At 46.3% G+C, this 27519-nt stretch overlaps 1 protein-coding gene across 3 annotated transcripts in view; it reads left to right on the top strand.

The window, feature by feature from the left end:
* Positions 1-25955, top strand: part of LOC137426886 (solute carrier family 22 member 6-B) — a 119874-nt gene extending 93919 nt beyond the window's left edge. Inside the window, exons 8-11 of one of the 3 annotated variants that reach the window (XR_010984416.2) lie at positions 12695-12803; positions 15106-15321; positions 22268-22466; positions 23177-25955. Coding sequence is in view for 1 of the 3 variants with exons in the window: in XM_068115876.2 (XP_067971977.2) it covers positions 12695-12803; positions 15106-15321; positions 22268-22376 (434 nt within the window). In the remaining 2 variants the exon portion in view is untranslated. Of the gene's footprint in view, positions 1-12694; positions 12804-15105; positions 15322-22267; positions 23134-23176 lie in introns of those variants that run through there. The other 2 variants (XR_013623599.1, XM_068115876.2) reach the window with 2 other exon arrangements.
* Positions 25956-27519: the final 1564 nt, after the last annotated feature.

The following is a 27519-nucleotide window of genomic DNA, read 5'->3' on the forward strand; positions in this document are numbered from 1 at the left end:
GCTCGCTCCCGGCCCGGCCGTTCTGCAGTCCCACCTGAACCTTCCTACCCTTCCAGCCATTCGTTCCTGCCTTCATTCCCCATTCGTGTAAGTCTGCCTGTCGTCTGTCTGTCTGTGTTGTCTGGGGTTTAAGTTAAGCTTGTTATAAGAATTGCACTGTGTCTTCTTCTTCTTCTGTAAGTTACTTTCGTTTCTTTCCTTCTCCCTTGGTTTCTTTGGTTTTGTGCAATAATTAGTAATAAATACCTGTGTTCTTCCTACCTTTGCCTTCTTTCCTTCACATCCATTCGTTTTAGAGGTTTCCACATTGAGTTCCTGTGGTGCGATTTCGGCCAACGCTCAGAATCGGGTTTAGTCTTTGTTAATGGCTCGAACGTCATGTTGATAAAACCGCTCGGCAACGAGAACATCTAAAACCGGGGTTCAAGCGGTACTTGTCTCCCTGTTTTGCGGAGGGATTGGTGAAGGTATTCGGGAGAACACCTTGACCAATAACCCTGATCAATCCCACCTCGCAAAGGAGCGTTACAAGTACCAGGACCGGCGGAGACGGCCAGCTTAACAGGACAAGGGGATTAACCCCCCCTTGCTAACGGGAGAGCCGTCCCCCGTTTCTGTAACAATATATATATATATATATATATATATATATATATATATATATATATATATATATATATATATATATATATATATATTTATATACATATATATATATACATACACACATACACACACATACACACATACACACATACACACACACACATACACACACACACACACACACACACACACACACACACACACACACACACACACACACACACACACACACACACACACACACACACACACATATATATTGTTGCGGATATGGGATTTGCATCCTTCCATATCCGCTTGTAAATATTCCCCTATTTCCTCAATACTTCCCAACTATCCCCAATCCCCCATTCCCTAGTCCCATTTTCTGTAAACAACACTCTGTAGACCCGACCTCCCCCTGTTTCCCCCATTAAATGTCGTGCTCAGGTTCACCGCATCTCATGTAAGACAACTATAGGACATCTTGCTAGTTATTCTTAGTCTATGTCAGTTAAGGACTCATTTCCATTAATTCTGACCCTTCGTTGCACCAGAATGTGATTGTATGGCACCGTTAGGAAGTTTAGGACCTCCCAATACCTCCCCGCAGCTCTTCCTCACAGTTCAACAACAACAACAACAACAACAACAACGAGCACAGGAAGTGCGCGTCCTCACTCCGGCTTGGTTGGTAGGGGGTGTTGGGAGGGCACCAGGCCTTCCCAACGAGCCGCCATCGAACATGTGCTCGACGGGGTTACCAAATAGGGGCTCCCTGTCAGCTCCTCGTCAAGGGCGGAGCCCGGTAACCCCCGCACCCAATGGAAGCGGCGGACCGGCCCCAGTGGGGCGGAACCAACCAGCCGAGGGCGTGTCACTCCCCGCTGAGCATGCGCAGTGAGGGGGAGGTGACGTCAGATGCGCGCTGAGCTTGGAGAAAGAAAGACGTCCCCTCCGAGCGCTGTGACACCTCCCCGCATCTTCTGGACCATGCTTTATCCTGTCCCCGAGCCAAAGTGCACCTTGTGCTATCGACCTACCTGTCCCTTCCTGCCATCAATCCCTGTGTAAGTCTGCCTTGTTCCGTTTGGCTGTGGTCTGTCTGGGCTAAGATAAGACGGTAATTAAGTGCCCATCTCTTCTGTGTCTTTACCTCACTGCCTTGTAATCTACCCCTTTTCTCCACCACTGTAATTATACCCTCCTCCGGAGGTCTTGAGAACTGTACCCCTTGCGTCGTTTCCTCTTTCCCAGTCGTCGTGTCCTTTCTATCATTGATTTGGCATAGCGCGATTTGGCCAACGTCTGGGTGAATCGGGTGAGTTGGGGAAGAATCGGGGGAACTGTTCGGTCGCGGTAATACCAACCGCTCGGTAAATAACATCTTTAACCGCGTCCGCAACAATTGGTTGTCAGGAGTTGGGATTCGAACCTGGGACTAAATTTATTTAGCCCAAATTTTGGACACCAATTGTGTTATTACCGCAACAATTGGTGTCTGGGAGTGAGATACGGACCCGAAGCGCGCTTAACGCGCTCAAAATTACAAGTCACCGAAATTTGATTTTGTTTTACAAAAAAAAACCCGAATTTTGAAAGTCGCGCTATGGGAGATGAAGACGGCTGGGTTCCGGTAGAGGAGAGTGAGGCAGGGTCGATCCAGGACCAAATTGAGGGACATGAGGAGAGCGAAGCAGTGAGGGCGGCAGGTTCGCAAAATGGCGTCCTCGCGCACGAGGTTACGGGCGCGCAAAATAGCGCCTCGCAGATGGCTACGGCGACCGCGCCCGCGACCGTAGCAGCGCCGCTGGTGGATTTGAACCTTTTTTTAATACAAATGAAGGCCCTTATGGCCCAGAATAGCGAACAATTGGAACAAAGAATGGGCAAGCAATTAAGGGAGGACATGGGGGCCAATAGCCAACGGTTAGAACAAAGGATGGGGTCCAATAGCGAGAAATTGAGGGAGGACATGGGGGCCAATAGCCAACGGTTAGAACAAAGGATGGGGTCCAATAGCGAGAAATTGAGGGAGGACATGGGGGCCCAGATCGGAGGGTTAGGGAGTAGAATAGAGGGATTAGGAAACAAATTTGAGGGACTAGACAACAAATTTGAGGGATTAGACAATAGATTAGGGGAAATACAGGAGGGGTTAACGGGGGTAGAAAACAGAATGGCCGCTCAAGAGAATCAAATGGAAGGGATGAAAAAGGGGTTAGAGGGGTTAGAAAACAGTATGGAAGGCAAATTGAGGGACATGAGGGACCAAGCGGAAAGGGAAGTTAAACAAATGGGGCAGCAGATAGAGGGGGTCAGAATTGGGGTAGAAACTAAATTGGATGCTCACAGGGAGGAAATGGAGCAGATGAGGGTGGCATCTGGGCAGGAGATGCAAGTGATGGGAGGTGAGATCAGAAGAGGTGTGAGTGAGGAGGTCGGGGGAGTGCGCGAGGAGGTGAGGCACTGTGAGGAGCGCATGTAGAAGGAGGTGAGAAAGGGGACTGTAAAATTGCAAGGTGGTATAGAGGAGTTGACGCTGGGAGTAAAACAACTGACAGTGGGACAAAAGGAGTTGGGGGACCAGGTAAAGAAGAACACAGCGGTAATAGAGGGTTTAAAATCGACACAGAAGGAGATGAAAAAGGACGTAGGGGTAATTAAAAAAGAGTGTCAGACGGTACATGAGGACCTGACGAGGAAAATGAACAAGGTGGTAGAGGTGATGGAGGTTAAAGAGCGGGAGGTGCGGGAGCACATAGAAAAAAATAAGGTGGAGTTAGAGGAAGAACTTAAGGGGGTGCACGAGGAGATGAAGGAGGTGAAGCAGAAATTAGAAGAAGTGGAAGAAGGGGTGAGCGAAATTAAGAAGCGACGGAGAGGGGATAAGAAAGAGATAAAAGAGGAAGTAAAAGAATTGGTCCAAAGTCTGTGTTCGGATCGTGATGATGTGCTCATTAACCGGATGAGGGATTCGCAGGTGATGGAGGAGAAGCGAAGAGAAAGAGGACCCGGTTTAAGTGGTGACCAATATGGTCGTGCGTATGATGCACCAGGTGATTTAATAAGCTTGGGGGTCGAGATGGACCCGGATGTTCGTGAGAGGCCAAGAGTGAGGTGTATGGCTGGTCCGGAGTGTATGGAACGAGGGTGCGAGCGAGAGGGTCCGGTGATGGGAGAGGTGCGAGGTGTGAGTGAGCAAGGTTGTGGTGGTATGGAATGGGTAGCGGGTTGCGGAAGCGTGACCCATGCATCGACACCAACAGGGGTAGTTTTTAGAGGGACAGGGGAGGCAGGGGAGCCCCTTGGGGGTAATGTACTGTGGGGGCCCGGCCGGTTCGGCCCCGCGCTGACCCCGCAAGGGGCGACGCACGGGGTCTGGCAGGCGGGCAACGACTCACATACGAGGTGGTCCCACAAGGTCCCACTCGCGCCATATGACGGTGGGTAAGGGTGGCATCCCTGCCACCCTTCCCATGATGGGGGCAAATGCGCTATAGATTATGGGGTGTATGGCAGTGAAAACTATCCCGGGTGAGTTAGGTTATATTGATAGGGACTAGAGGTGACTATAGGTGACCAGATTTAAGTAAGAGACTTGGTACCTGTAGTGGGGACGTAGTAGCTTAGTGTTTGATAATGACGTGGGAGCGCTGAGTGTAAGGGAAGACGGAGGAGCGCGAGTTTAGAAGGGAGTAGACAGAGCAGATGATGCAGTGTGAATGGAAGTGCTGGTGAGCAGCTTCAAATGAGGCATCGGTGAGGCAATGCTCCGAGGTGTGTGTGAGTGTACAAGTGATGAATGAGAGAGCATTGCGGATGAGTGTCATGGTGAGTAGTGAGTGTGGTGGATCAGCGCGAATGCGCTTGGGGGAGAGAAGGGTGCAGGCGGCACCAAGTATGAGAGCACAGGTGTGCAAGTACAGGTGTGTGAAATATATGGAGCAGAGAATGAGTGGTGTGGAGAGAGTTGGAGTAAGTGGTACAGAGTGGTGTGCATGGTGCGAAGGTGTGGATGGGGGAAGAGTGGACCCCTTTCATGAGTACCCGGGGCGGGTAGTGTAAGTGTTAGGTAGAGGGTATAGGTAAATTGTGGTTGGATATTGGCATCTGTGGTGCGGGTGGAAGAATGGTATTTGGATGGGTGCATTAGTGTTGTGGAAATGGCTGGGCGTGTAGCCTGTTAGTGTGTGTAGTTGGTTTGGGCACTCCACCACTGTGAGGATGTCGGCCAGGTGAGGCCGCAGGTGGGCTCTGGGAGCCGGTAGTTGTTGTGGATGGGGCCCGAGGATCCGGAGGACGGACCCGGGTAGCCCAGTGCCAGAGGGCACCGAGTGGGGTGACAGAGCCAGGAGGGGCCTTCCCCAGTTAGTTAGGTTAGGGTGAGGAGCTAGGTAAGCTCGGGTGGCAACTGCAGTGGTGGAGTTGTGCAGGTGGGTAGACCTGCTGGGAGAGCTACACGTCGCAGCCCAGAAATTGTGCAAGGGCACCGGGAGATGAATCGGGGGAGTGAGACCCCAAATTGAGAAGCACCACAGTTTGGTCAATGGGAATTGGTTTTTAGAACCCATAGTGTAAGTTGGCCAATGGATTGGCAGGGAAAGACCCCGGGTAATGTAAAGTTGTTAAAGTCATTTAGGAAATAGTTAGGATTGATGAACCTGTCGCACCATACGCAGCCACTTACCTGAGGTGATGCTGATGACTCCACACCTGTGTTTTCTTTGTTTTGTGTTGCAGGAAAGGAGAATTGCTGTTTGGATTTGTGAGACGCATCACGACGTGGATGAGACATTGGGTGATTCCATCTCTCCCTCCTTAGGAGGGACTGATGATGAATTGGTGATGGCAGATTTTGATGTTGAGTTGGAGATGGCAGATTTTGATGAGAGTTGGAAATGGCAAATTTGATTGGTTAGGAGGGAGAGAAGACGAATTTGGTTTATGGGAGGAACGGGGAAGACAGTAGGGACGTTGTTGATGTGTAAAGTAGATGTTTATGGGTAGTGTTGTGTTTTGTGGATACAGTAAGGGGTAAGGGAGGGGCAATGTAGGTTACCTGGTGGGGGGGGGGGGGGCATACGGTAGGAACGTACCTGTCTCACCTGGTTCCCATGTGCCCCCAGTGTGCATTACCTTGTATTGCGTGCACTTTTGCACCCTTACCACCTTACTCACTTGTCTTCTTTTGTCTCCCACCTCCGAGGATCTGGCTTTTTTTTTTCTTTTTTTCTTTTTTTTTTTGTATACAGGATCGAGGCTCGTGAAAGAGCGAACATTAATCACACAGAAAGACAAACCGACACATAAAACATAACATCGGGAGCGGTAGACAAGATGGGGAGAGAGGGGGAAGGACACAAACACAACATTTGAGAGCAGGGACCGAGAGACATGGAGAAATCGAGAGATCTGAGAGAGGGCGAGGGCTTTGGGGGGGGGCATGGGAAGGGGGGGTGGGAGAGGTATAAAACATATGGACACTGCCAGGACTTCCAGGAAAGAAGTTGGAATTTCAAACAAGGTGGATCTGGGGTGAATTAGCGGGGGTAGAAAAGATCAAGGTTTTGGATGGGGGAAGATAAGAGATGGTGGTGAACAGCTGTTTTAAAGACCTGGAGGGAGGAGTGGGATTGAAGGGAGTGAGGGAGTTTGTTCCAGAGGCGGGAGAAAAGAGGAATGAAAGAGTGAAGGTGAGCAGAGAGCCGAGATTTCGGCAGTTTAACCATCAGAGGGTTGCTGGCAGATCTTGTGCGACCTGTAGGAATATTTGGGGGACAGAGCACAGAGAGAGCTGGGGGTGCAAGGCCGGAGAGGAGTCGGTAGAAGACAGAAAGACCACCTACCTGCCTGCGGTGAGTGAGTGAAAGGCCCTCAGAGATAGCTTCATCGCGGGAGATTCCAATAATTCTGAAAGCTTTGGTTTCAACAGCGTGAAGCCGAGCTAGGTGTGAGGCAGGAGCACTGGCCCATAGGGGAGAACAGTATTCCATTGAGCTGCGGATGAAAGCCTTGTATGTGGTGAGGAGCTCAGGTGTGCCGAGGAAGGACTTCGCACGACGGAGGATGCCCAGTCGGCGACTGGCTTTGGAGGCCAGCTTGGAAATGTGGTTTTCCCAAGAAAGATCATGGCAGATAGTGAGACCCAAAATCTTGAGCGACAGAACTTCTTGGAGAGGATTGTTGAGAAAGTAGATGGGAGGGTTGTCCAGTCGATCTTTTCGGAGAGACATAGTAAGAGTGTGAGATTTGTCAGGATTGAAAGACATGTTCCACTTGTTTGACCAGTCTGTGATTTTGTCCAGGTCTTCAGAGAGTGAGGAGGCAGCAGACTGCCGATCTGAGGGAAGAGGAATGGAGCGGCAGAGAGTGGAGTCATCAGCAAAGAGATAGAGAGGATTTTCGAGAGAGTCAGAGAGATCATTGATGAAGACCGGAAAAAGCACGGGGCCCAGAACACTGCCTTGGGGAACTCCAGCCTGAACAGGAAGAGGAGATGAGAGAAACCCATTCAGGGCCACACGTTGACGACGACTAGAGAGGAAGTCCGCCAGCCATGCGTGGAGATTTCCATGGATACCAAAGGAGGAGAGTTTGGTGAGCAGAGCGGGGTGCCAGACCGTGTCGAAGGCACGTGATATGTCGAGGGAGACAGCTCTAATTTCCTGTTTGGCATTGAGGACCTCCATCCATTGTTGAGACAGCAGAAGCAGCATGTCCAAAGTAGAGTGACCTGGTCTGAAACCAAATTGATGATCAGAGATCAAGCCATTGGAGAAGAGGAAAGATTTCATATCCGAAGCAATGATGGATTCCATGACTTTGCTGATAATTGGGAGAAGGCTGATTGGTCTGTAGTTGCTAGGATCTGTTTTTGCACCTTTTTTGTGCAAAGCGGTGATGTTGGCTGATTTCCAAGCAGATGGCAGTTGACCTTGAGCAAAAGAGAGGGTGAAGAGAACAGAGAGAGGGTGAGATAGAGCAGCAGAGCAGGATTTTAGGACACGTGGGCTGATGCCGTCGGGTCCAGTTGCAGAATCAGAGTCGAGGGTTGACAGAAACTTTTCCACCTTGTCAGGAGGAAAGGACACGGAGTCCAGGAGCAGCAGGGTACGACTGGGTATGGTGGGTACAGAGAGGGATGGGTTTGGGACACAAGATTTAGAGGCAAACACAGAGTTGAGGCATTCAGCTTTTTCACGTGCGGAGTCAGCTGTGTAGCCGTTTGAGGTAAGGGAGGGGATGGAGGGGGAACAAACACCAGAAACGGATTTGACCAGACGCCACCAGGATTTGGAAGAGGGAGACAGATAAGAGAGTTCGGTCTTGAGAACGGAGAGATATTGTTTCCTGGCTCTCCTGAGGGTGGACACACACTTGTTTCGGGCTTTGTGAAAGGAAATGAGCTTTCCTTCCGTTGGATTTGCTTTCCAGGAGACGAAGGCAAGTTGTTTCTGGGCAACAGCCTCACCACAAGATTCCGTGTACCATGGACGGGAGGAAGGGTATGACAACTGAAGACGAGATGGGATAAATCTGTGCATGAGAGAGAGCAATTTACTTTGGAAGAATTCCCAGGATGAGTTGATGTCAGAGGTGGTAGAGATGGGAGACCAGTCCAGATGATTGATGGCTGCTTGAAGACCGTGCCAGTTGGCCTGAGTGAAATGCCAGACTCGTCGACGCTGAGCAGGCTCCCTGAGGATGGTTAGAGAGATGTCCACTTTAACAAGGACATGATCAGATGATCCGATCGGAGCAGAAGAAGAGCAGCAGACATTTTCAGGGAAGTTAGTCATAACCAAGTCCAGAAGAGAAGATGTTCCGTTGACTGAGATCCGGGTCGGGAAATTGACAGATTGTGTCAGTCCCAGTGAGTCGCAGAAGTCCTTTGCTGAGGAGCCATGGCTGGTGAGAGAGGTACCCACACCCAGCCAACTGGCATGATGACAGTTGAAATCACCACATATGAGGAAGAGAGAGTTGGGATGAGTAGATAGAAGTTGGTCCATATCATCAGACAGCGAGATGTAGATGGAGTCATCACTGTTTGGTGGACGGTACAACACACATATGAACAAGAGGTGGGAGCGAAGGGGAAGCCGTAGCCAGAGGTATTCCTGGGGGTGAGGTGGAGAGAGTGCAGTGCAGGGCGAGTGAGGAAGAGAGTTTTTGATAAAGATAGCAACCCCGCCTCCAGGACGAGGCTCAGGTCTATCATACCGGAGGAGGGAGTAGCCCGGGAGAGATACTATGGAATCAGAGACATCATAAAGGAGGAAAGTTTCTGTTAAGCAGATCACGTCTGGTTTGACAGAAGCAACCTGTATGGAGAGATCAGTTAAGTTTGAACGAAGGCCCCGGATGTTTGAGGTCCATACCGTTAATGAAGAGGAAGGGGGAGCATCAGATACAGAACAGGGGGGAGGAGGGGTAGGGTAAGATGTGGAAGAGGTGGAAGAGATAGGGAGAGCTGTTGAAGGTGTGTCAGAGATTTCAGAATAGCTCGGAGAAAGGGAAGGATGGGGCGGACAAAAGGTTTGATGGTGATTGGGTGAGCCACAATGAGGTGTTATTTGAGGAGGGGGAAGAGCGAGGCAGAAGGTTGGGGGAGATGGAGGTGAGAGTTTGAAGGGGGAAGAAGCGGGGAGGACGCTTTGAGGAGGGGGAGTGAGAGGGGGGAAATTGAGAAGCAATGAGGGTGGGGAGATTTGAAGGGGAGGGGTGAGGGGGGAGTTTGGGAGGGAAGGGACAAGGGGAGGGATTTGAAAGGGATGGGATATGGGGGAGATTTGGAGGGGAGGGGTGAGGCAGGAGTCTAGGAGGGGAGGGGCGAGGGGGCGTCTTGGCGGGGAGGGGTGAGGGGGTAGTTTAGGAGGGAGGGGGCAAGGGGGGAGATTTGAAAGGGATGGGTGATGGGGAAGATTTGGAGGGGAGGGGTGATGGGGAAGATTTGGAGGGGAGGGGTTATGGGGAAGATTTGGAGGGGAGGGGTGAGATTGGATTTTTGAAAGTGTACGATTTATGGGAAATGAACATTTATTGCAAAATGAGTTTCTTGTGACCTTCGAGTTAAAAATACGTTTAAGGACGCTGGATGGAGGATGGAGTGCAGGAGAGTTTAGGGAATGTAGAAAAAAGGCACTATAGGAGATGGATATTTTTTTTGGGATGAATTGATTTGGTGAGCAAGTCGAAAGCAGCCTTTTAAAGAAGAAGAAGAAAAAGGTGTTATAAAATATGACGGAATACATAACTTGAGGGGAAAGTGTAAACATTGAAGGTTAATGAGTGAAAACTATCTGGGGAAATGGGGGAGAAACACGTGGTCGAAGAACGAACGAACGAATAAGAATGAATAAACGAATGAGAACAGAGAAGGAAATGTTTTTTTTTTTTTTTTTTTTTTTTTTTTTGAGTTGAGATTTACACAAGGAAGTAGGCTATGGGTGAAAAGACTGGGAATACAGAGAACGAAAGTTATTGGATCACAAACGATGGACCACTGAGAGAAAAACAAAGCCTCAAGGTTGTACAGTGCACACTGTACAAGGCCTCAAGACACGACACGGCAAACAGACGATCAATTTATGAAAGACAAACACCGAGAAACAACCAAAGTTGCACACAATAACTTCACACACCGAAAGACAAATACAGTTTCGACAAAATACAATTGTGAACAGACAACCCCGAAAAACGTGGAGACCGTGTGGAGCTTCGAAAATCCCTCCCACCGTCTCCGAGATCTCGCGAGACCTTTTGACCAGTCCTGGCTTTGGGGCAGAGAGAGAGGAGAGAGAGGTGCTGGCTCCGCAGTTGTGGGCCTGTACTTCCGCTGCTTGCTGCCTGGATCGATACACCATATGGACCGCAATTTTTGTGGCCGCCCACAATGGACTGCAGTTCTTTTGCGGTCAAGCACCACCCGTGGATGGACCTCTGGGTCAACGTGGCACCTATGCCATACAGGTGAACCACTTTTAGTTGGCCCCCCTGACGGCCACAATTCAGAAATGGACGCGGTTGGCGCCTTTCTTTATTTCTAAAGAAGCCAGAAGGCCAAGTGCACTCCATGAAGGCAAGACCAGCGGCAGAACATCGGCCGGCTGCGACACCACCGGTGACCATGGACACTTAATTGTGCATTTTTATGAACACTTTATTGGTGCACCGGATGGTGCTGACGGTGCGTAATGGGGTGGTGCTTTTGGTGCTTGGACGGGGTGCTCTGCACATTATTAAAGGCCGTAGGGCCACAGGGCACTCGTGGGTTGGTGTATTGATGCTGGCATGCGTGCTCTCCCTATGCATAACATCTGCATGTGTTCCTCAAAGAACAGGTCCTGGATCGTAGTGTAAATATCAGTGTTGTATAAATAATGCTCCCTACCGGCTGTATGTTTAGTTTGAGGATGCTTTCCGCGATTCGGTTATCCTGTGGGTGTGTTTCTGTTAGGAGAAGGGTGCAACGTCGCAGGGGGACATATTTACTCATTTGTGAACATCTGTAAAACTGTCGCACTCAGGGTTGAGTTAATAGTAGAGGGAACTACATCTGAGTGCCACACTAAAGTAGGTAAAAAATTATCGGGTCGGGACGCCCCGAGGTAGAGAAGGGTGCAGTGTTGCGGATATGGGATTTGCATCCATCCATATCCGCTTGTAAATATTCCCCTATTTCCTCAATACTTCCCAACTATCCCCAATCCCCCATTCCCTAGTCCCATTTTCTGTAAACAACACTCTGTAGACCCGACCTCCCCGTATTTCCCCCATTAAATGTCATGCCCAGGTTCACCACATCTCATGTAAGACAACTATAGGACATCTTGCTAGTTATTCTTAGTCTATGTCAGTTAAGGACTCGTTTCCATTAATTCTGACCCTTCGTTGCACCAGAATGTGATTGTATGGCACCGTTAGGAAGTTTAGGACCTCCCAATACCTCCCCGCAGCTTTTCCTCACAGTTCAACAACAACAACAACAACAACAATAACAACAACGAGCACAGGAAGTGCGCGTCCTCACTCTGGCTTGGTTGGTAGGGGGTGTTGTGAGGGCACCAGGCCTTCCCAACGAGCCGCCATCGAACATGTGCTCGACGGGGTTACCAAATAGGGGCTCCCTGTCAGCTCCTCGTCAAGGGCGGAGCCCGGTAACCCCCGCACCCAATGGAAGCGGCGGACCGGCCCCAGTGGGGCGGAACCAACCAGCCGAGGGCGTGTCACTCCCCGCTGAGCATGCGCAGTGAGGGGGAGGTGACGTCAGATGCGCGCTGAGCTTGGAGAAAGAAAGACGTCCCCTCCGAGCGCTGTGACACCTCCCCGCATCTTCTGGACCGTGCTTTATCCTGTACCCGAGCCAAGGTGCACCTTGTGCTATCGACCTACCTGTCCCTTCCTGCCATCAATCCCTGTGTAAGTCTGCCTTGTTCCGTTTGTCTGTGGTCTGTCTGAGGTAAGATAAGACGGTAATTAAGTGCCCATCTCTTCTGTGTCTTTACCTCACTGCCTTGTAATCTACCCCTTTTCTCCACCACTGTAATTATACCCCCCTCCGGAGGTCTTGAGAACTGTACCCCTTGCATCGTTTCCTCTTTCCCAGTCGTCGTGTCCTTTCTATCATTGATTTGGCCTAGCGCGATTTGGCCAACGTCTGGGTGAATCGGGTGAGTTGGGGAAGAATCGGGGGAACTGTTCGGTCGCGGTAATACCAACCGCTCGGTAAATAACATCTTTAACCGCGTCCGCAACAATATGTATATATTATTTATTTATTTATTTATTTATTTTGTTCACCATCTGTAGTTGTCACAGAAAAGGTTTAACTTTGATGTTATCCTTGATAGCCACACGATATCGAATTGTATTGCAATCAGTCATATGTTTCAATTATAATTTTCAGCATAAAGACATATACATTCAATGGAGGTGGATAATTTATCCTCCCCTTGGACGAGTTTGAAAATGCAGTACTGGGGATTTTTTAAAAAAGAAAAAAAAAAGTCCTCATTCAGCCGTTTAGGCTGGAGAACATCTTTATATTTGACGGAAAATAGTTGTACGAATCTTGCCATGACACTTGAACAACTTTCATTCACAGACCAGGAGATGTTGAGAGCATCATTTGCAGTTGTCGGCAAAGGTTGCATAGCCGCATCATTTTTGGTCATGTTCTTATACACAGGCGAACTATATCCAACGATTATGAGGTAACTATACTTGCAAGATTCGTGTTCGAAATGGTATCATTGCTCTTATGAGATGCTAAATAATGTCACACTTTTCATCAATTCCTATATTTTTCACCTGACATTGTTTTGTGTTAAAAATGAATGTCTGCACTCATGGAAGAACTGACTAGAGGGCAGATAAGCTGAGAAAGTTGTTTTTTTCTTCAGGAGTGAGGCTCATAAAAGAGCCAGGTAGAAGTTGAGTTATGAAAGGTTAATGGGGGTAATTTAAGGATCATGGGTCAGAATTGTAGATGACAAGAGTGACAATGGTGGTGCTCAGAAATCAGAGCCGTCTCCCTTGACATATCTCGTGCCTTCGATACGGTCTGGCACACCGCCCTGCTCTCCAAACTCTCTTCTTATGGTATACATGGAAACCTCCACGCTTGGCACGTGGAGTTCCTCACCGGTCACAGCCAACGTGTGGCCCTGAATGGAATTCTCTCATCTCCTCTTCCTGTCCAGGCTGGAGTTCCCCAAGGCAGTGTTCTGGGCATTGTGCTTTTTCTGGTCTTCATCAATGATCTCTCCGACTCTCTGGAAAATCCTATCTTTTTTCCCGTTGAATCCACCCTCTGCCGCTCCATATCTCAACCCTCAGATCGGCAGGCAGCGGCCTCCTCACTCTCTGCGGACCTGGACAAAATCACAAACTGGTCAAACAAGTGGAACATGTCTTTAAATCCTGACAAATCTCACACTCACTCTCACTATGTCCCTCTGAATAGACCGTCTGGAAAACCCTCCAATCTACTTTCTGAACAATCCTCTTGAAGAAGTTCTGTCACTCAAGCTTTTCGGTCTCACTACACACACAGACCATTATCTTTCCTGGGGAAACCACATTTCCAAGCTGGCCTCCAAACCCAGTCGCCGACTGGGCATCCTCCATCGTGCGAAGTCCTTCCTTGGCACTTCTGAGCTTCTCACCACATACAAAGCTTTAATCAGCAGCTTGATGGAGTACTGCTCTCCCCTCTGGGCTGGTACTCCTGCCTCACACCTAGCCCGGCTTCACGCTGTTGAATCCAAAGCTTTTATAGTCATTGGTATCTCCCACGATGAAGCTGATTCTGAGGGCCATTCACTCTCTCACCACAGGCAGGTTGGCGGTCTATCTGTCTTCTACCGATTCCTCTCTGGCCTAGCTCCCTGCAGGATGCACAGTAACCATCTTCTGGTGAAACTGCCAAAATCAAGACTCTCTGCTCACCTTTACTCTCATTCTTCTTTTTTCCGCCCCTGGAGCAAACTCCCACACTCTCTTCAATCCCACTCCTCCCTCCAGATCTTCAAAACAGCTGTTCACCACCATCTCTTATCTTCCCCCTTCCAAAACCTTGATCTTTTCTACCCCTTTTCATCCACCCAAAATATACCTTTTGTTTCCTGAAAGTCCTTGTCGTGTCCATCTTGTTTATCCCGTGTAACCCCACCCCAGCCCTCTCCGTTCCACAGATCTCCTGATTTTCCTGTTCTCTACTGTTGTTGTGCTTCCCTCTCTTTCCCCCTCATTTCCCACTGCCTCTATTATATGTTTATGTGTTAGCTCTTACATGAGCCTCGACTTGGTATATTTTATTCGTGTTCAGTGGGTTGGGTGGGGATAAATGGGATGTAGGGACCCCATATTTGACTTTTGCCCAGGGCCCCAGAACTACTAAGACCGCCTCTGAGAGAGCATGTCCAATCAATTCATCCTTGTCACACACACAACTTGTCCACCAGTTTCATCCGAATCCGCCCATAACACTTTGAGATGTCTTGCTATATATCATTTTTGCCCATATTTCTCATGGTGAAGAATCACTTTAAAAATTATAGTGTCCGGATCTGGATCGTCACCAAAATCTTATCATTTTGGCTTTGTCGCACACTAAACCTGTTCACCAAATTGCGTCCAAATCCATCCATAACGTTTTGAGACATCCTGTTCACAGACAAACAAAGAGACAAACATCGGTTGTCAGCTCAGAGGCAACGAGCTGACAACCGGATAAAAATAAAATCCCAGCCTGAAGTAAGGCCCATAATTAGAAGTTAAAAAGTATCCCGCAAGACAAATAAATTCAAACATTTACTTGAACTTTTGAAACATTTTTCATCCCAAACAATTAAAAATTTAAACATTTTACTGAAAAGGAGCAGACACCTAAAATTGCATAAAAGAAAAAACTTTAACAAGCTAGAGATAAGAAATTTAGATCATGACAGGGAAGCAATGACCTCTACCTGGTTGAATTGTCATTTTATTGTTTTTCATTTTCTTACTTTTCAGACAGAATGGCCTTGGTGCTGGATCTACAATGGCACGAGTTGGTGCTATACTTGCACCAATGGTCATTCATTCTGGAGACATTTATCCGCTACTTCCACAAATAATCTATTCCTCTGTATGTTTTGCTGGGGGAATAGCAGCATTGACGCTACGAGAAACTAGGAACACATCTCTGCCGAACACTCTGGATGATCTGAAGCAAAAACATAATGATGGGTTTGTATTCTGATTTGAATTATGTTAATAGTGGGGTGGCTTAGCCCAAATATTCAAAGGAATTGTGCATTTTGTGATACAAGCACCAAATTTGGCACAAATGTACATTAATATGTTGCGAACATTTTCAGATATTGGGCCACTTGAAATTCTCTCTTTATGTCCGCCATATTGGATTTCAAAATGGCCGCCACTTGAAATCTACATTTGCTATTATCTCTGGACGTAATGCAGCTATTGACTTGATTCTGGTATCTAAATGTATGTTTTTGGGGGCAAGGAATCCAATGGTACCAATTTCAACTTAATATTATCTATCACAGTCTGTTATATAATTTTATTTGGAAATTATCTAGGCAAATATTGGATTCAACACAATACTTTGAAAAGAATGTCTTAGTTCTGTAAATATAAATAAATAAATAAACTATACTAAATCACTAGTAACAACTCAGACAAGCTCATATATACTGGCAGTCTAAAATATAAATTCATATCCCATTAGGAAACAAAGTGACCCATTCATTTGTGTTTTTCATATGCATATTTTATGTAACATTACATTCATATTGTCAATAAATACCAAACATGCATAATCCCCTTTTCCTAGACCCTTTAAGCCATCTTTTGTGTTTCTAGAGTACAGAAATTTCTTGTATAGGCTTCCATCTGTCTTGTTTCCTTAACAATGCACTGTAGCATGTCTTTAACAATGTTTACAAACATGACTCCACTACATGTCTTTAATCACAGCCCTGACCCAAATAAAAGAGTAGAGAGGCTGCATGTGTGTTGACCCACATCAACTGTGTTCTTTGTGTGTGGCTGTGTTTAAATCACCTTGTGACTCCACATAAATGAGTTAATTACATACAATCTGGGCTCAGCTAGACAACATTGTGTGGTCAGCAATGAAGACGAGAGTCTGAATTACATGTATGCAAAAGACCTTGTGAACCAGTGAAGCAAATACACGGGTAAGCATGAATTAAATCTAGGCATGATATAATTTCATATATATAGGGCATGTCTGCCAACAGTTTCACAGAGAACGAGTGGTCAGCCCTCCGAAGATGCGTGGCAAAGTGTTTACAACTGCCGCTGTAGACAACATAGATCACAACCCCAGTGCAACAACATCAAAGGACTCCTTCCATGGTACCGCTATCTCCCTCATACAACATCCTTCTTACACTGGTGAAGGAGTGGATCGGAGTATCGTCATTGTTGGAGGATCTGGGGATGCACGGTCCAAGACAGTCGCCCCCTTGCCGCACTACTACACTGATGTACCCCCTGTCACTAGCAGCATCAAGAAGTCGCCTGTCCCAGCTGCTAAAGTGGCGTCATTGACCAGAGGAGACTTCAAACAGCAGACTGATGAAGAATACCAATGGCTAGGCAATGCAAAGCGAGTCCTGGAAGACAACACTGGTACAGTGGACAATGACAACACATCTTGGGCTGCATTTCATGCCAGCCGACAGCCACCAGATGCTCGAGTCATCTGCCCCACGTCGCTGCTTCCACTCTTCCTGGAGAGTGCCCACACAGTGGCCATGATCCGGCACTCAATGGACGTCGTGAAGAATGCTGTGGAACACCTGAATCCTGGACAGACACCAGTGGTCACCGTTGATCAGCCACTGTTTGCTTTGGCCAAGCAGATACAGTGGAAGTGGCCAGAGAGCTATGGTGAAGACCAGATAGTGGTGATGTTTGGTGGCCTCCACATAGAGATGGCGGCACTGAGGACACTGGGGGACTGGCTGAAAGGGAGTGGTTGGGTGCAAGCACTTGTGCAAGCCGAGATTGCGACAGCAGGGACAGCAGACTCATTCCTGCGAGCATCCCATGTCTTGCGCACAAGAAGAGCACATCAAGTGACTGCAGCAGCACTGTACATCCTGCAACACCGTGCCTACAACCACTACTGTCTGGGAGAAACCAGGGATGCAGAGGACCTTCCGGAGTTTGAAGACTGGTGTTGCCAGAGAGGAGAAGACATCCCCCAGTTTCACTACTGGGCAACCGTGCTGGAACTAGAACTGTTGGTTCTAGTGTATGTGCGTTCTCTCAGGCAGGGATCGTTAATGATGTACCTCGATGCTCTGACAGAGCTGGTCCCCTGGTTCCATGCACTGGATCACGCCCACTATGCTAGGTGGATACCAGTGCACCTGAAGGACATGGCCGAACTCACCATCAAACACCCAGATGTAGCCAGGAAATTCAGGGAAAGCCACTTCACCGTTCAGAAAACACAGAGGGTGTTCTCTTCAATCCCGATTGACCAGGCACATGAGCAGAATAATGCCTGCATCAAAGGAGACGGTGGAGCAGTTGGGCTCACTGACAACCCTAGTGCCCTACGTCGCTGGATGGTTGCGGGACCAGAAGTTGCCAGGGTGATCGAAGAATTCCAGGATGGGAACCAACACTGGAGACGGCAAACAGCAGACACACGTCATCATGATCAGACGCCAAGTGTACAGGCCTCATTTGTGAAAGATGTTCGCTCTCTCGTCGGTGTCATAGAGGAGATGGGCAACCCATTCGAGGAGGAGAGTCAGGATGTAGTCAAACTGGACACAAAGGAGATCGCAGATCCTGCTGCTGTGGAGACCGTGATGAATGCCAAGAGGATTGGCCAAGAGCAGTTCGAGGCTTTCACCAGAGAGTGTCTGTTGGACAGAACAAAGGCAGTGGACGCACCCATTCCTCGTAACAAGCTGAAGGTGTTCAGCACTTCCACTCCAAGAAGCCAGAGCAAAGGTCAGCAACAGCTCGCCTCCATCAAGAATGACCGTGAACTCTTCGCACGCCTGTACATTGGCTGCCAGACGAGGGATGGAAACCTTGAGGAGTTCTTTTGTCACGAGAATCAGGCATGTCCTCCTGCATTGTCTGATGGTGGAAGCCTCTGCACTGGTACCAAGAGTGATCTCCTCACATGCTTGGAAGAAGTCTCCGACGCAAAGACAGACTCCTGTCACGACCTGTATTGTGCTTGATGGAGCAGCCATCGTCCAGATGCTGAAGCCGGCTGCATCAAAGACCTTTGAAGAGTATGCACAACAGATCTTCATCCCATATATGTCCACGAAGCTGCAAACAGTGTCACGCCTGGATCTGGTCTGGGATACTTACCTTGCTGATTCACTGAAAGGTAGTACACGTGCAAAGCGGGGACAAGGTGTGCGGAGACGTGTGGTGGCTGCCGCAGCCATACCAGGAAACTGGCAGAACTTCCTACGAGTGGACAGCAACAAGACCGAGCTGTTCAGGTTCCTCTCAGCAGCTCTCATGGAATGGTTTGACCAGGAGGACAAGCAACTCGTCATTACTGATGGAGAGGCAGTGCTCAGCAAGCCACTACTGCCAGATCTGACCTCACTCGCCCCATGTAACCATGAAGAGGCTGACAGTCGGATGTTGCTGCATGCATCTCACGCAGTCCAGCATGGACACCATGCAATACTCATCCGGACTGTAGACACCGATGTTGTGGTGCTGGCAGTGTCCCTGGCACAGGAGTTGCAACCAGAAGACAAACTGTGGCTGGCATTCGGAACAGGCCAGAGTTTCCGAAACCTAGCAGCACACGAAATAGCAGCTGGATTGGGACGAGAGAAGGCTCGTGCACTGCCAATGTTCCACGCTCTAACTGGATGCGACACTGTGTCTAGTTTTCATAGACATGGCAAGAACACTGCGTGGGCAGTCTGGACGGTACTGCCAGAACTCACTGAGGCGCTGCTGCTGCTGTCCTCTGCACCTCGTGACATACCAGACGATGCAATGCGCATCATCGAGAGGTTCGTGATCCTGTTGTATGATCGAACCAGCAAATGCACAGACATTGACAAGGCCAGGAGGAAACTCTTCGCAAGGAAGAACAATGTGCAGCTCATCCCTCCAACGAAGGCAGCTCTGGAGGAACATGTCAAGAGGGTAGTGTATCAAGGTGGACATGTGTGGGGTCAGATACTGCTGCCAGCACCAGAGCTCCCTCCACCAACCAACTGGGGTTGGTCAAGGACTGGAGAAGGACAGTACACACCTTACTGGACCAGGCTAACTGAGGCAGCTCACAGCTGCATTGAGCTGGTTTCTTGCAAGTGCAAGAAAGGGTGTGTGAGGCGCTGCAAGTGCAAAAAGGCTGCCCTTCAGTGCACAGCCCTCTGTGTGTGTGAAGGGGACTGCACATGACGATGAGTCAACAACATACATGTACTTGTGGCAATGCTGAACTTGTTAACATGACACTGTTTATGTACACGTATCTTCAGTACCGGTATATACCTAGCCTCAGATACCAGTACACCTAGCCTCAAATACTAGACCATGTAGCATGTCAGTATTATACCTAAGACATTTACAGAACTAAGACATTCTTTTCAAAGTATTGTGTTGAATCCAATATTTGCCTAGATAATTTCCAAATAAAATTATATAACAGACTGTGATAGATAATATTAAGTTGAAATTGGTACCATTGGATTCCTTGCCCCCAAAAACATACATTTAGATACCAGAATCAAGTCAATAGCTGCATTACGTCCAGAGATAATAGCAAATGTAGATTTCAAGTGGCGGCCATTTTGAAATCCAATATGGCGGACATAAAGAGAGAATTTCAAGTGGCCCAATATCTGAAAATGTTCGCAACATATTAATGTACATTTGTGCCAAATTTGGTGCTTGTATCACAAAATGCACAACAGGTTTGCTATGCTGCTACACTATAAGAAAATATTATGCTGTAAGGAATCTCCTTGGGCAAGTCACACCATTATGGGTGCAACCAATATGTGAGTGGGGTGTTGAAACTGAAATCCAAACAATTTTTTTTTTTTTTGTATACTGAATCGAGGCTCGTGAAAGAGCTAACATTTATTTCACAAACAAATCAACCAGACAAACAAAATATACAAAAAGAGGGAGCGGAAGACAAGATGGGGAGAGAAGGGGAAGCACACAACCACAACAGGAAATAGAATACCTCAAATGGTGATTGATCTGCCGTGGAGAGAGGAGAAGCTGACTTTTTGGGGTTTACCCTTCGTCGGAGCAAAACATAAACTGGCCTAGCATCTGCATGATCCGTCTTATTAGCGGTACAAGGATGAGCGGCCCACTTTCTACAGAAACCACAACAAAGTGCACGCAGTGGTTAACTCTTGCATGCTTGGTAAATGACTACCATCACATTTTAACAGCTAATGTATGTTAGGTTGGTCCAACAAAACAGTGCAAACAGGCAAACTCAGTGACTAGCAAACCTTTTCTGGAAAAACTAGATAAAGCAAAAATACCACAAATGTCCTACAATTCACTCCGATAGAGGTGATGGTCTTAAATGTTTGTAAACGAGCAATATGGATGATGTAACAACTTGTATTCCTGTGCTTTTAGATACGCCAAAAATGTGGTAATATTATTTCAAAGAGAAAACTGATTCAACATGATGTCGTTACAATGTTTTGCATGTAGCTTCCAAATGTATTGTTTGGTTTGATAGCCGTTATATTAGGGTCGTTGCTGGCCAGGAACATAATACGACTGGTTTATCCCTTTGCACCAAGATGGGGAAGGGAAATCAGCAAGCGCGGTCCATTACTTTGGCACAAGAAGCTTGGAGGACCAGATTGGTTGAAATATGAGAAGTAATAAAACATTTTTAAAATGCAAAATGATGGAGGGATGTTACTCCAAGAAGTATGGAAACAAGGTCGGGATGGTCACAAGAAATGATCATGTGAAACCATCCCCACATTTTTCTTTGAATAATGATTGTCCCTAGAAAAGACACTGTGTGTGTGTGCGTGTGTGTGTGTGTGTGTGTGTGTGCGTGCGTGCGTGTGTGTGTGTGTGTGTGTGTGTGTGTGTGTGTGTGTGTGTGTGTGTGTGTTATAACCTTGTCTTTTCTCGGGGAACAACCATTATTCAAAGAAATATGTGGGGATGGTTTCACATGATCATTTCTTGTGACCATCCCGACCTTGTTTCCATACTTCTTGGAGTAACATCCCCACATCCTTTTGCATTTTAAAAAATGGTTTTATTACTGGTTTCTTTATTTATTTTTTTAGAAATATATATAGATGTTCTACTACTTATTTATAAATGTTGTAGTACAAACTTTATAGACGTGCTTACATTGTAATGGTACTGTACAGACTTAATCGACGATCTAACATTCTAAATAGTACATGCAGGCAAATGTGTCTCGTGGCCCCACCCCATCAGGCTGATTGACAGTTGTAGCCCCACCCACCCCTCTGTTCCCTTCCTATTCCTACACAAAGGAATGCAGTTTCGTGTAATTTTCGGGGAATCCTTTCAAGCTATGAAAATTATGATAGCAAAGGATGCTGCACTTAGTAAAACTCTGCCAGTTGGTAACAGAGTCGTTGGCAGTGAGAGAGTCGGCTCTGAAATATGCTGTCTGAAGATGATTATTATTATCATGAACGAGAAGGTTTGCCGGTTTTGACCGATCTCGGTATTTTGCTTATTTTTGCTTTGGCCATGATCTGGAGTACTGAAAAGTGATCCCCGCCTAGGCGATTAGTTGAACAGACCAGGTAAGCTCTCATATGTAGCCAAAGCGACATTTCAGATAACATACGCCAACTTTAGTTTTTGGATGTAGCAGATGGGACCAACGTTTTGTTTTCACGCCGTCCCTACATAGACAGTTCTAGTGCACTCTCTGATGTTTATGTGAAATGCTACATTTTTCAACTCCTGCTAAAAATTAGTCTGAAAATAATCTCAACCCATATTCAGTTCAATGAGGTAGATATTTTATACTACTCTTGCATTATCACTCAAAATGCATTTCAGGATTTTACATCATTGTTCTTTGCATTAATATCTCCAGAATTTACGAAATGTCAACAAATATCTAATCTGCTGTGTTTTCCCCCTATTCCTATAGACATAGAAGGAAGACAACTCACATGAATGACCACGCAGTCTCGAATGAGAAGAAAGATGATGGCACCCAACTAGAGATGACAGCACTATCGACAACCAACAACCTATAGATAATGATAACCAACAACCTATAGATAATGATAACCAACAACCTATAGATAATGATAACCAACAACCGATAGATAATGATAACCAACAACCTATAGATAATGATAATGATAATGACTACTGCTACCCACGGGCTCATCGTCTTCTCCCTGGGATGAACACTGCTTGCTCGGTTCGATATCTTCTTGATTGGGATTTCCTCCTCAATACTTCTATATCTGGGGATTGATGCTAACCGGGCTAACAGGTTGAAATGCAGTAACCCTGCCATCGGGATTGATGGCGCCTGGACGATCGACTGGCAGTAACATCCTTCCGATGTATTTCGTTCTTTGCATTCCTATGTATCTCTCTGCTGAATTATCAGTATGTATCAGGTGTTCATTAGTTAAGATCTAAGCGCGGGGAGAATGTGATGAAATCGACATCCAAGTTACGACACTGATGTTATTCTCCTCATGGCCGCTACGCGACACCTTCGCGGCTTCTATATATATGAGACTGCCATTTCAGCTCAGCGCAGACAGAAGATGTACATCCATAATCGAAATGTAACTCTATGGCTCCTCTGGGCTTCCATAGAAAGGTAACGATTCTGCTATATATATCCCAAGCTCAATTATAGATATACCACCTGTACGCACCTGTATTCAACCTTTGCTGCTCATGAAATGCTCTGATTTAATGCCTGTTGCTTGCATGTACTCTTACAGGATGTACTGCAGATCTAAATGATATTAAAACCTACCCAGAGGTCAAGTCGTGTCTGAGCTTGATTTTCACGACAATGATAACCAACAACCGATAGATAATGATAACAAACAACCTATAAATAATGATAACCAACAACCTATAAATAATGATAACCAACAACCGATAGATAATGATAACAAACAACCTATAAATAATGATAACCAACAACCTATAGATAATGATAACCAACAACCTATAAATAATGATAACCAACAACCTATAGATAATGATAACCAACAACCGATAGATAATGATAACCAACAACCGATAGATAATGATAACCAACAACCGATAGATAATGATAACAAACAACCTATAAATAATGATAACCAACAACCTACAGCAATAAATATTTTTGTTGAACCTATTATTCGAATTGTCTCCTGACACAAACAGACACCACCCTTGACAAAGTCTGGTATTCCCAAGAGTAGTTTTAATTTGTACTTTTGGTAATCAAATTTACTTCTATTACACACCATTCATATTCAACTGAATAATAACTCAGGTTCCTGCAAATATTGCTAACAGAGATACGATTCAGCATACACTTTCCATTTCCAACTTAATACTCGAGTTGAAGTGATAGAGTAGGACCTCTTTTATCCGGAATGGTCGAGACCAAGGGTGTTCTTCAAAAACGATATTTCCTGTTCATGGATGTCGATGTTTTACGAAGCCTTATTCACCCCCCAATTATGATTAATAAACGTGGGTATTATCCACTTTGAATGCATGAACTGCATATTAAAAAATTTTTTTTTAACGTTTTAGGGTCCCAGCGGATGTCGTAAGGTAGATAGGTTTCAGAAATTCCTCAATGCAATTGTGATTTTGAAATGCGATCTACGTGGACCTTGCTCCCGAATCCGGAAGTGAGCAGATGATGATTCGCTGGTTTGATAATGTCTCAATACAATCGTGATTTAACGTTATATTTTGAAATAATAACATTATAGGATTAATTTATGATTTAAATGATGAATGATGCTGTTTTGAATGAAAATATAGAGATGAAATTGATATATAGTGCATTCAGAAAGTATTCAGGCCCTTCACTTTTTTCACATTTTGTTATGTTGCAGCCTTATGCTGAAATCGTTTAAATTCATTTTTTCCCCTCATCAATCTACACTCAATACCCCAAAATGACAAAGAGAAAAGAGGATTTTAGGAAGTTTTGTAAATTTATTAAAAAGAAAAAACTGAAATATCACATTGACATAAGTATTCAGACCCTTTGCTATGCCACTTGAAATTTAGCTCAGGTGCCTCCCATTTCTCTTGATCATCTTTGAAATGTTTCTATACCTTGATTGGAGTCCACCTGTGGTAAATTCAATTGATTGGACATGATTTGGAAAGGCACACACCTGTCTATATAAGGTCTCACAGCTGACAATGCATATCAGAGCAAAAACCAAGCCATGAGAGGTCGAAGGATCTGCCTGCAGAGCTCAGAGACAGGATTGTGTCGAGGCACAGATCTGGGGAAGCCTACAAAAAAAATTCTGCTGCATTGAAGGTTCCCAAGAGCACAGTGGCCTCCATAATTCTTAAATGGAAGAAGTTTGGAACAACCAGGACTCTTCCTAGAGCTGGCCGCCCAGCCAAACTGAATACTTATGTCAATGTGATATTTCAGTTTTTTCTTTTTAATAAATTTGCTAAACTTTCTAAAATCCTGTTTTCTCTTTGTCATTATGGGGTATTGAGTGTAGATTGCTGAGGGAAAAAATGAATTTAAACGATTTCAGCATAAGGCTGTTCACCACCATCTCTTATCTTCCCCCATCTAAAACCTTGATCTTTTCTACCCCGGCAAATTCACCCCAGATACACTTTTTTTGAAATTCCAACATCTTTCCTGGAAGTCCTTGCAGTGTCCATATGTTTTATAACTCTCCCACCTCCCCCCAAGCCCTCCCCCTCCCACATTTCTCTCGATGTCCCTGCTCTCAAATGTTGCGTTTGTGTCCTTCCCCTTCTCTCCCCATCTTGTCTACCGCTCCCCTTATTTTGTGTTTTATGTGTCGGTTTGACTTTTTGTGTGATTAATTTTAGCTCTTTCACGAGCCTCGATCTTGTACACAAAAAAGAAAAAAAATATCGGGAGAGAAGGGCCTTGGTAATAGAGGTGACCAAGAACCCGAGGATCACTCTGGCTGAGCTCCAGAGATCCTGTGTGGAGATGGGAGAAACTTCCAGAAGGCCAACCATCACTGCAACACTCAACCGATCTGGGCTTTATGGCAGAGTGGCCAGACGGAAGCCTCTCCTCAGTAAAAGACACATGAAAGTTCGCTTGGAGTTTGCAAAAAAGCACCTAAAGGACTCTCCGACTGTGAGAAACAAGATTCTGTGGGCTTTCATGCGTCTTTTACTGAGGAGAGGCTTCCGTTCACTGTATGGCTCGAGTTGGTTTCAACTCGCGACAGTTTCAACTCGTAACATCCATCGCCAACTCAATGAAAGGGGCTATGGTAGGAGACCCAGGAGGACTCCACTACTGAGAGAGAGAGACATAAGAAAGCCCGACTGCACTTTTCCAAAACACATCTGAACAAGCCAAAATCCTTCTGTGGACAATGTCCTGTGGACAAACTGCCAGTTGAGAGGTGTAGGAAGCTCATTCATGGCTATAGGAAGTGCTTGACTGCAGTTGTTTTGTCCAAAGTCTGTGCTACCAAATATTAAGTCTAGGGTGTCAATAACTTTGTCAATGCCATTTCTTTAAATTTTCTGTTTTAAAAGGATATATTAAGTTTTGAATCAAAAACAAATGGTCTGTAATATTAACAGTGAAATAAAGAATTGTGGAGACCAAATACTTTCGTGAATTTCAACATATTTTTAGATAAAATTGTGAGTTATTTGAAGAAAGTGCATGGGTGCCAATATTTTTGGCCACAACTGTATGATTGCCACTCTCTTTCCATCAATACTTCCAGGGCTACTTTCAGCCAGAAACGAAGAGGGCAAGCAAAGAGTGGAAGCCGGCCGCTGGAAAAGTGATGACTCTCTTCTGGGATAGCCGAGGCCCACTTGTAGAGAATTACATGCCCATAGGGACCAAAGTCACCGGTGCATCATACTGTGACCTTAAAAATCATCTGAAACCAGAAATCAGATCAAAACGTCGTGGCCTACTCACTACCAGTGTTTTGCTGCAGCATGAAAATGCTCGGCCCCATACTGCCCGCGCTACAGCTACAACAATCGAGGACCTGCATTTTGAGTATCTTCCTCATCCACCCTACTTGCCAGACCTCGCCCCTTCGGATTACCACATCTTTGGGCCACTTAAAGAGGCGCTTGGTGGAACCACTTTCCGATCTGACAAAGAGGTCCAAGAGGTGGTGCACGGGTGGCTACACAAGCAGTCAAAAGATTGTTTTTCTAGAGGAATCCAGGCCTTAGTAAAGCGCTGGAAAAAATGCATTGAACGCAATGGAGATTATTTTTAAAAATAACAGTTGTTACACACGTACATGCAATAAACAAGTTGTGAAAAATATTTTAAGGTTACTTATTGACTGCCCCTCGTATGCAAACCTGAAAACCGGGAAAAGGCCACCTTCTGCATGTATCATGAGATCGTCAGATCATCTTGCTGCACATCAGATATTACAGGAATGTCACCATGTATACACCAATTAGTGGACAATAATGTTTCTGCACGTCGAGGATGCCGCTAATCATGGCCATGGCAAATTAATGGTAAAGACGGTCGACTCTGATATGGTGGTAATTGCAATGCACAAATCTGCACAACTCAACATTTCTACAACTATGGGGGTTGCCTCTTCATGGTGGTTGTATCCCTTCAACGTAAGTCGGGTGCCAAATCTTCCCCATTCTTCCATTCTGCCCGGATTTGTCAGGGCAGCGCGGTCACAGTCAGAGTGTCGATTGATCCAAAGGACCGACCCTTTCCCTTTCCAGGACCGACCCTTTTCCTCTTGTCTCTTTCTTTCTCTCTCTCTCTAACTCTGTCGTGGCTCTGACTTCGTGAAGGCAGGAGTACACCATCCTGGATATGGGGGATCTCTGGGTCGCTCCTGAGAGATCAATCAGCTCTCTCCATGCCACGGGATTGCCCGGAAGAACTGTCCGGGGCTATACAACAATAACAACAACAACTCAACATTTCTGCATTGTGATTAGACTTTGGTATTGAGAAGACCAGATGCTTCAAACCAATTCAGCAATGTTGTAACAAGCTTACACCAGATGTTCAGGCTGCCTTCGCATTTTGGGATGCATTCACTAGCTGTGATACTGTATCATGCTTCTCTGGATGGCGTAAAGACTGCGCGTGGGAGTTTTTAGAGCTTACCAAGGAGTGTCGCAGACGTTTCTGAGACTATCGCATGTCTATAGGTCATGACA

The sequence above is a fragment of the Myxine glutinosa genome, chromosome 5, assembly GCF_964187855.1.
Source record: "Myxine glutinosa chromosome 5, kmMyxGlut1.1, whole genome shotgun sequence".
NCBI lineage: Eukaryota > Metazoa > Chordata > Myxini > Myxiniformes > Myxinidae > Myxine > Myxine glutinosa.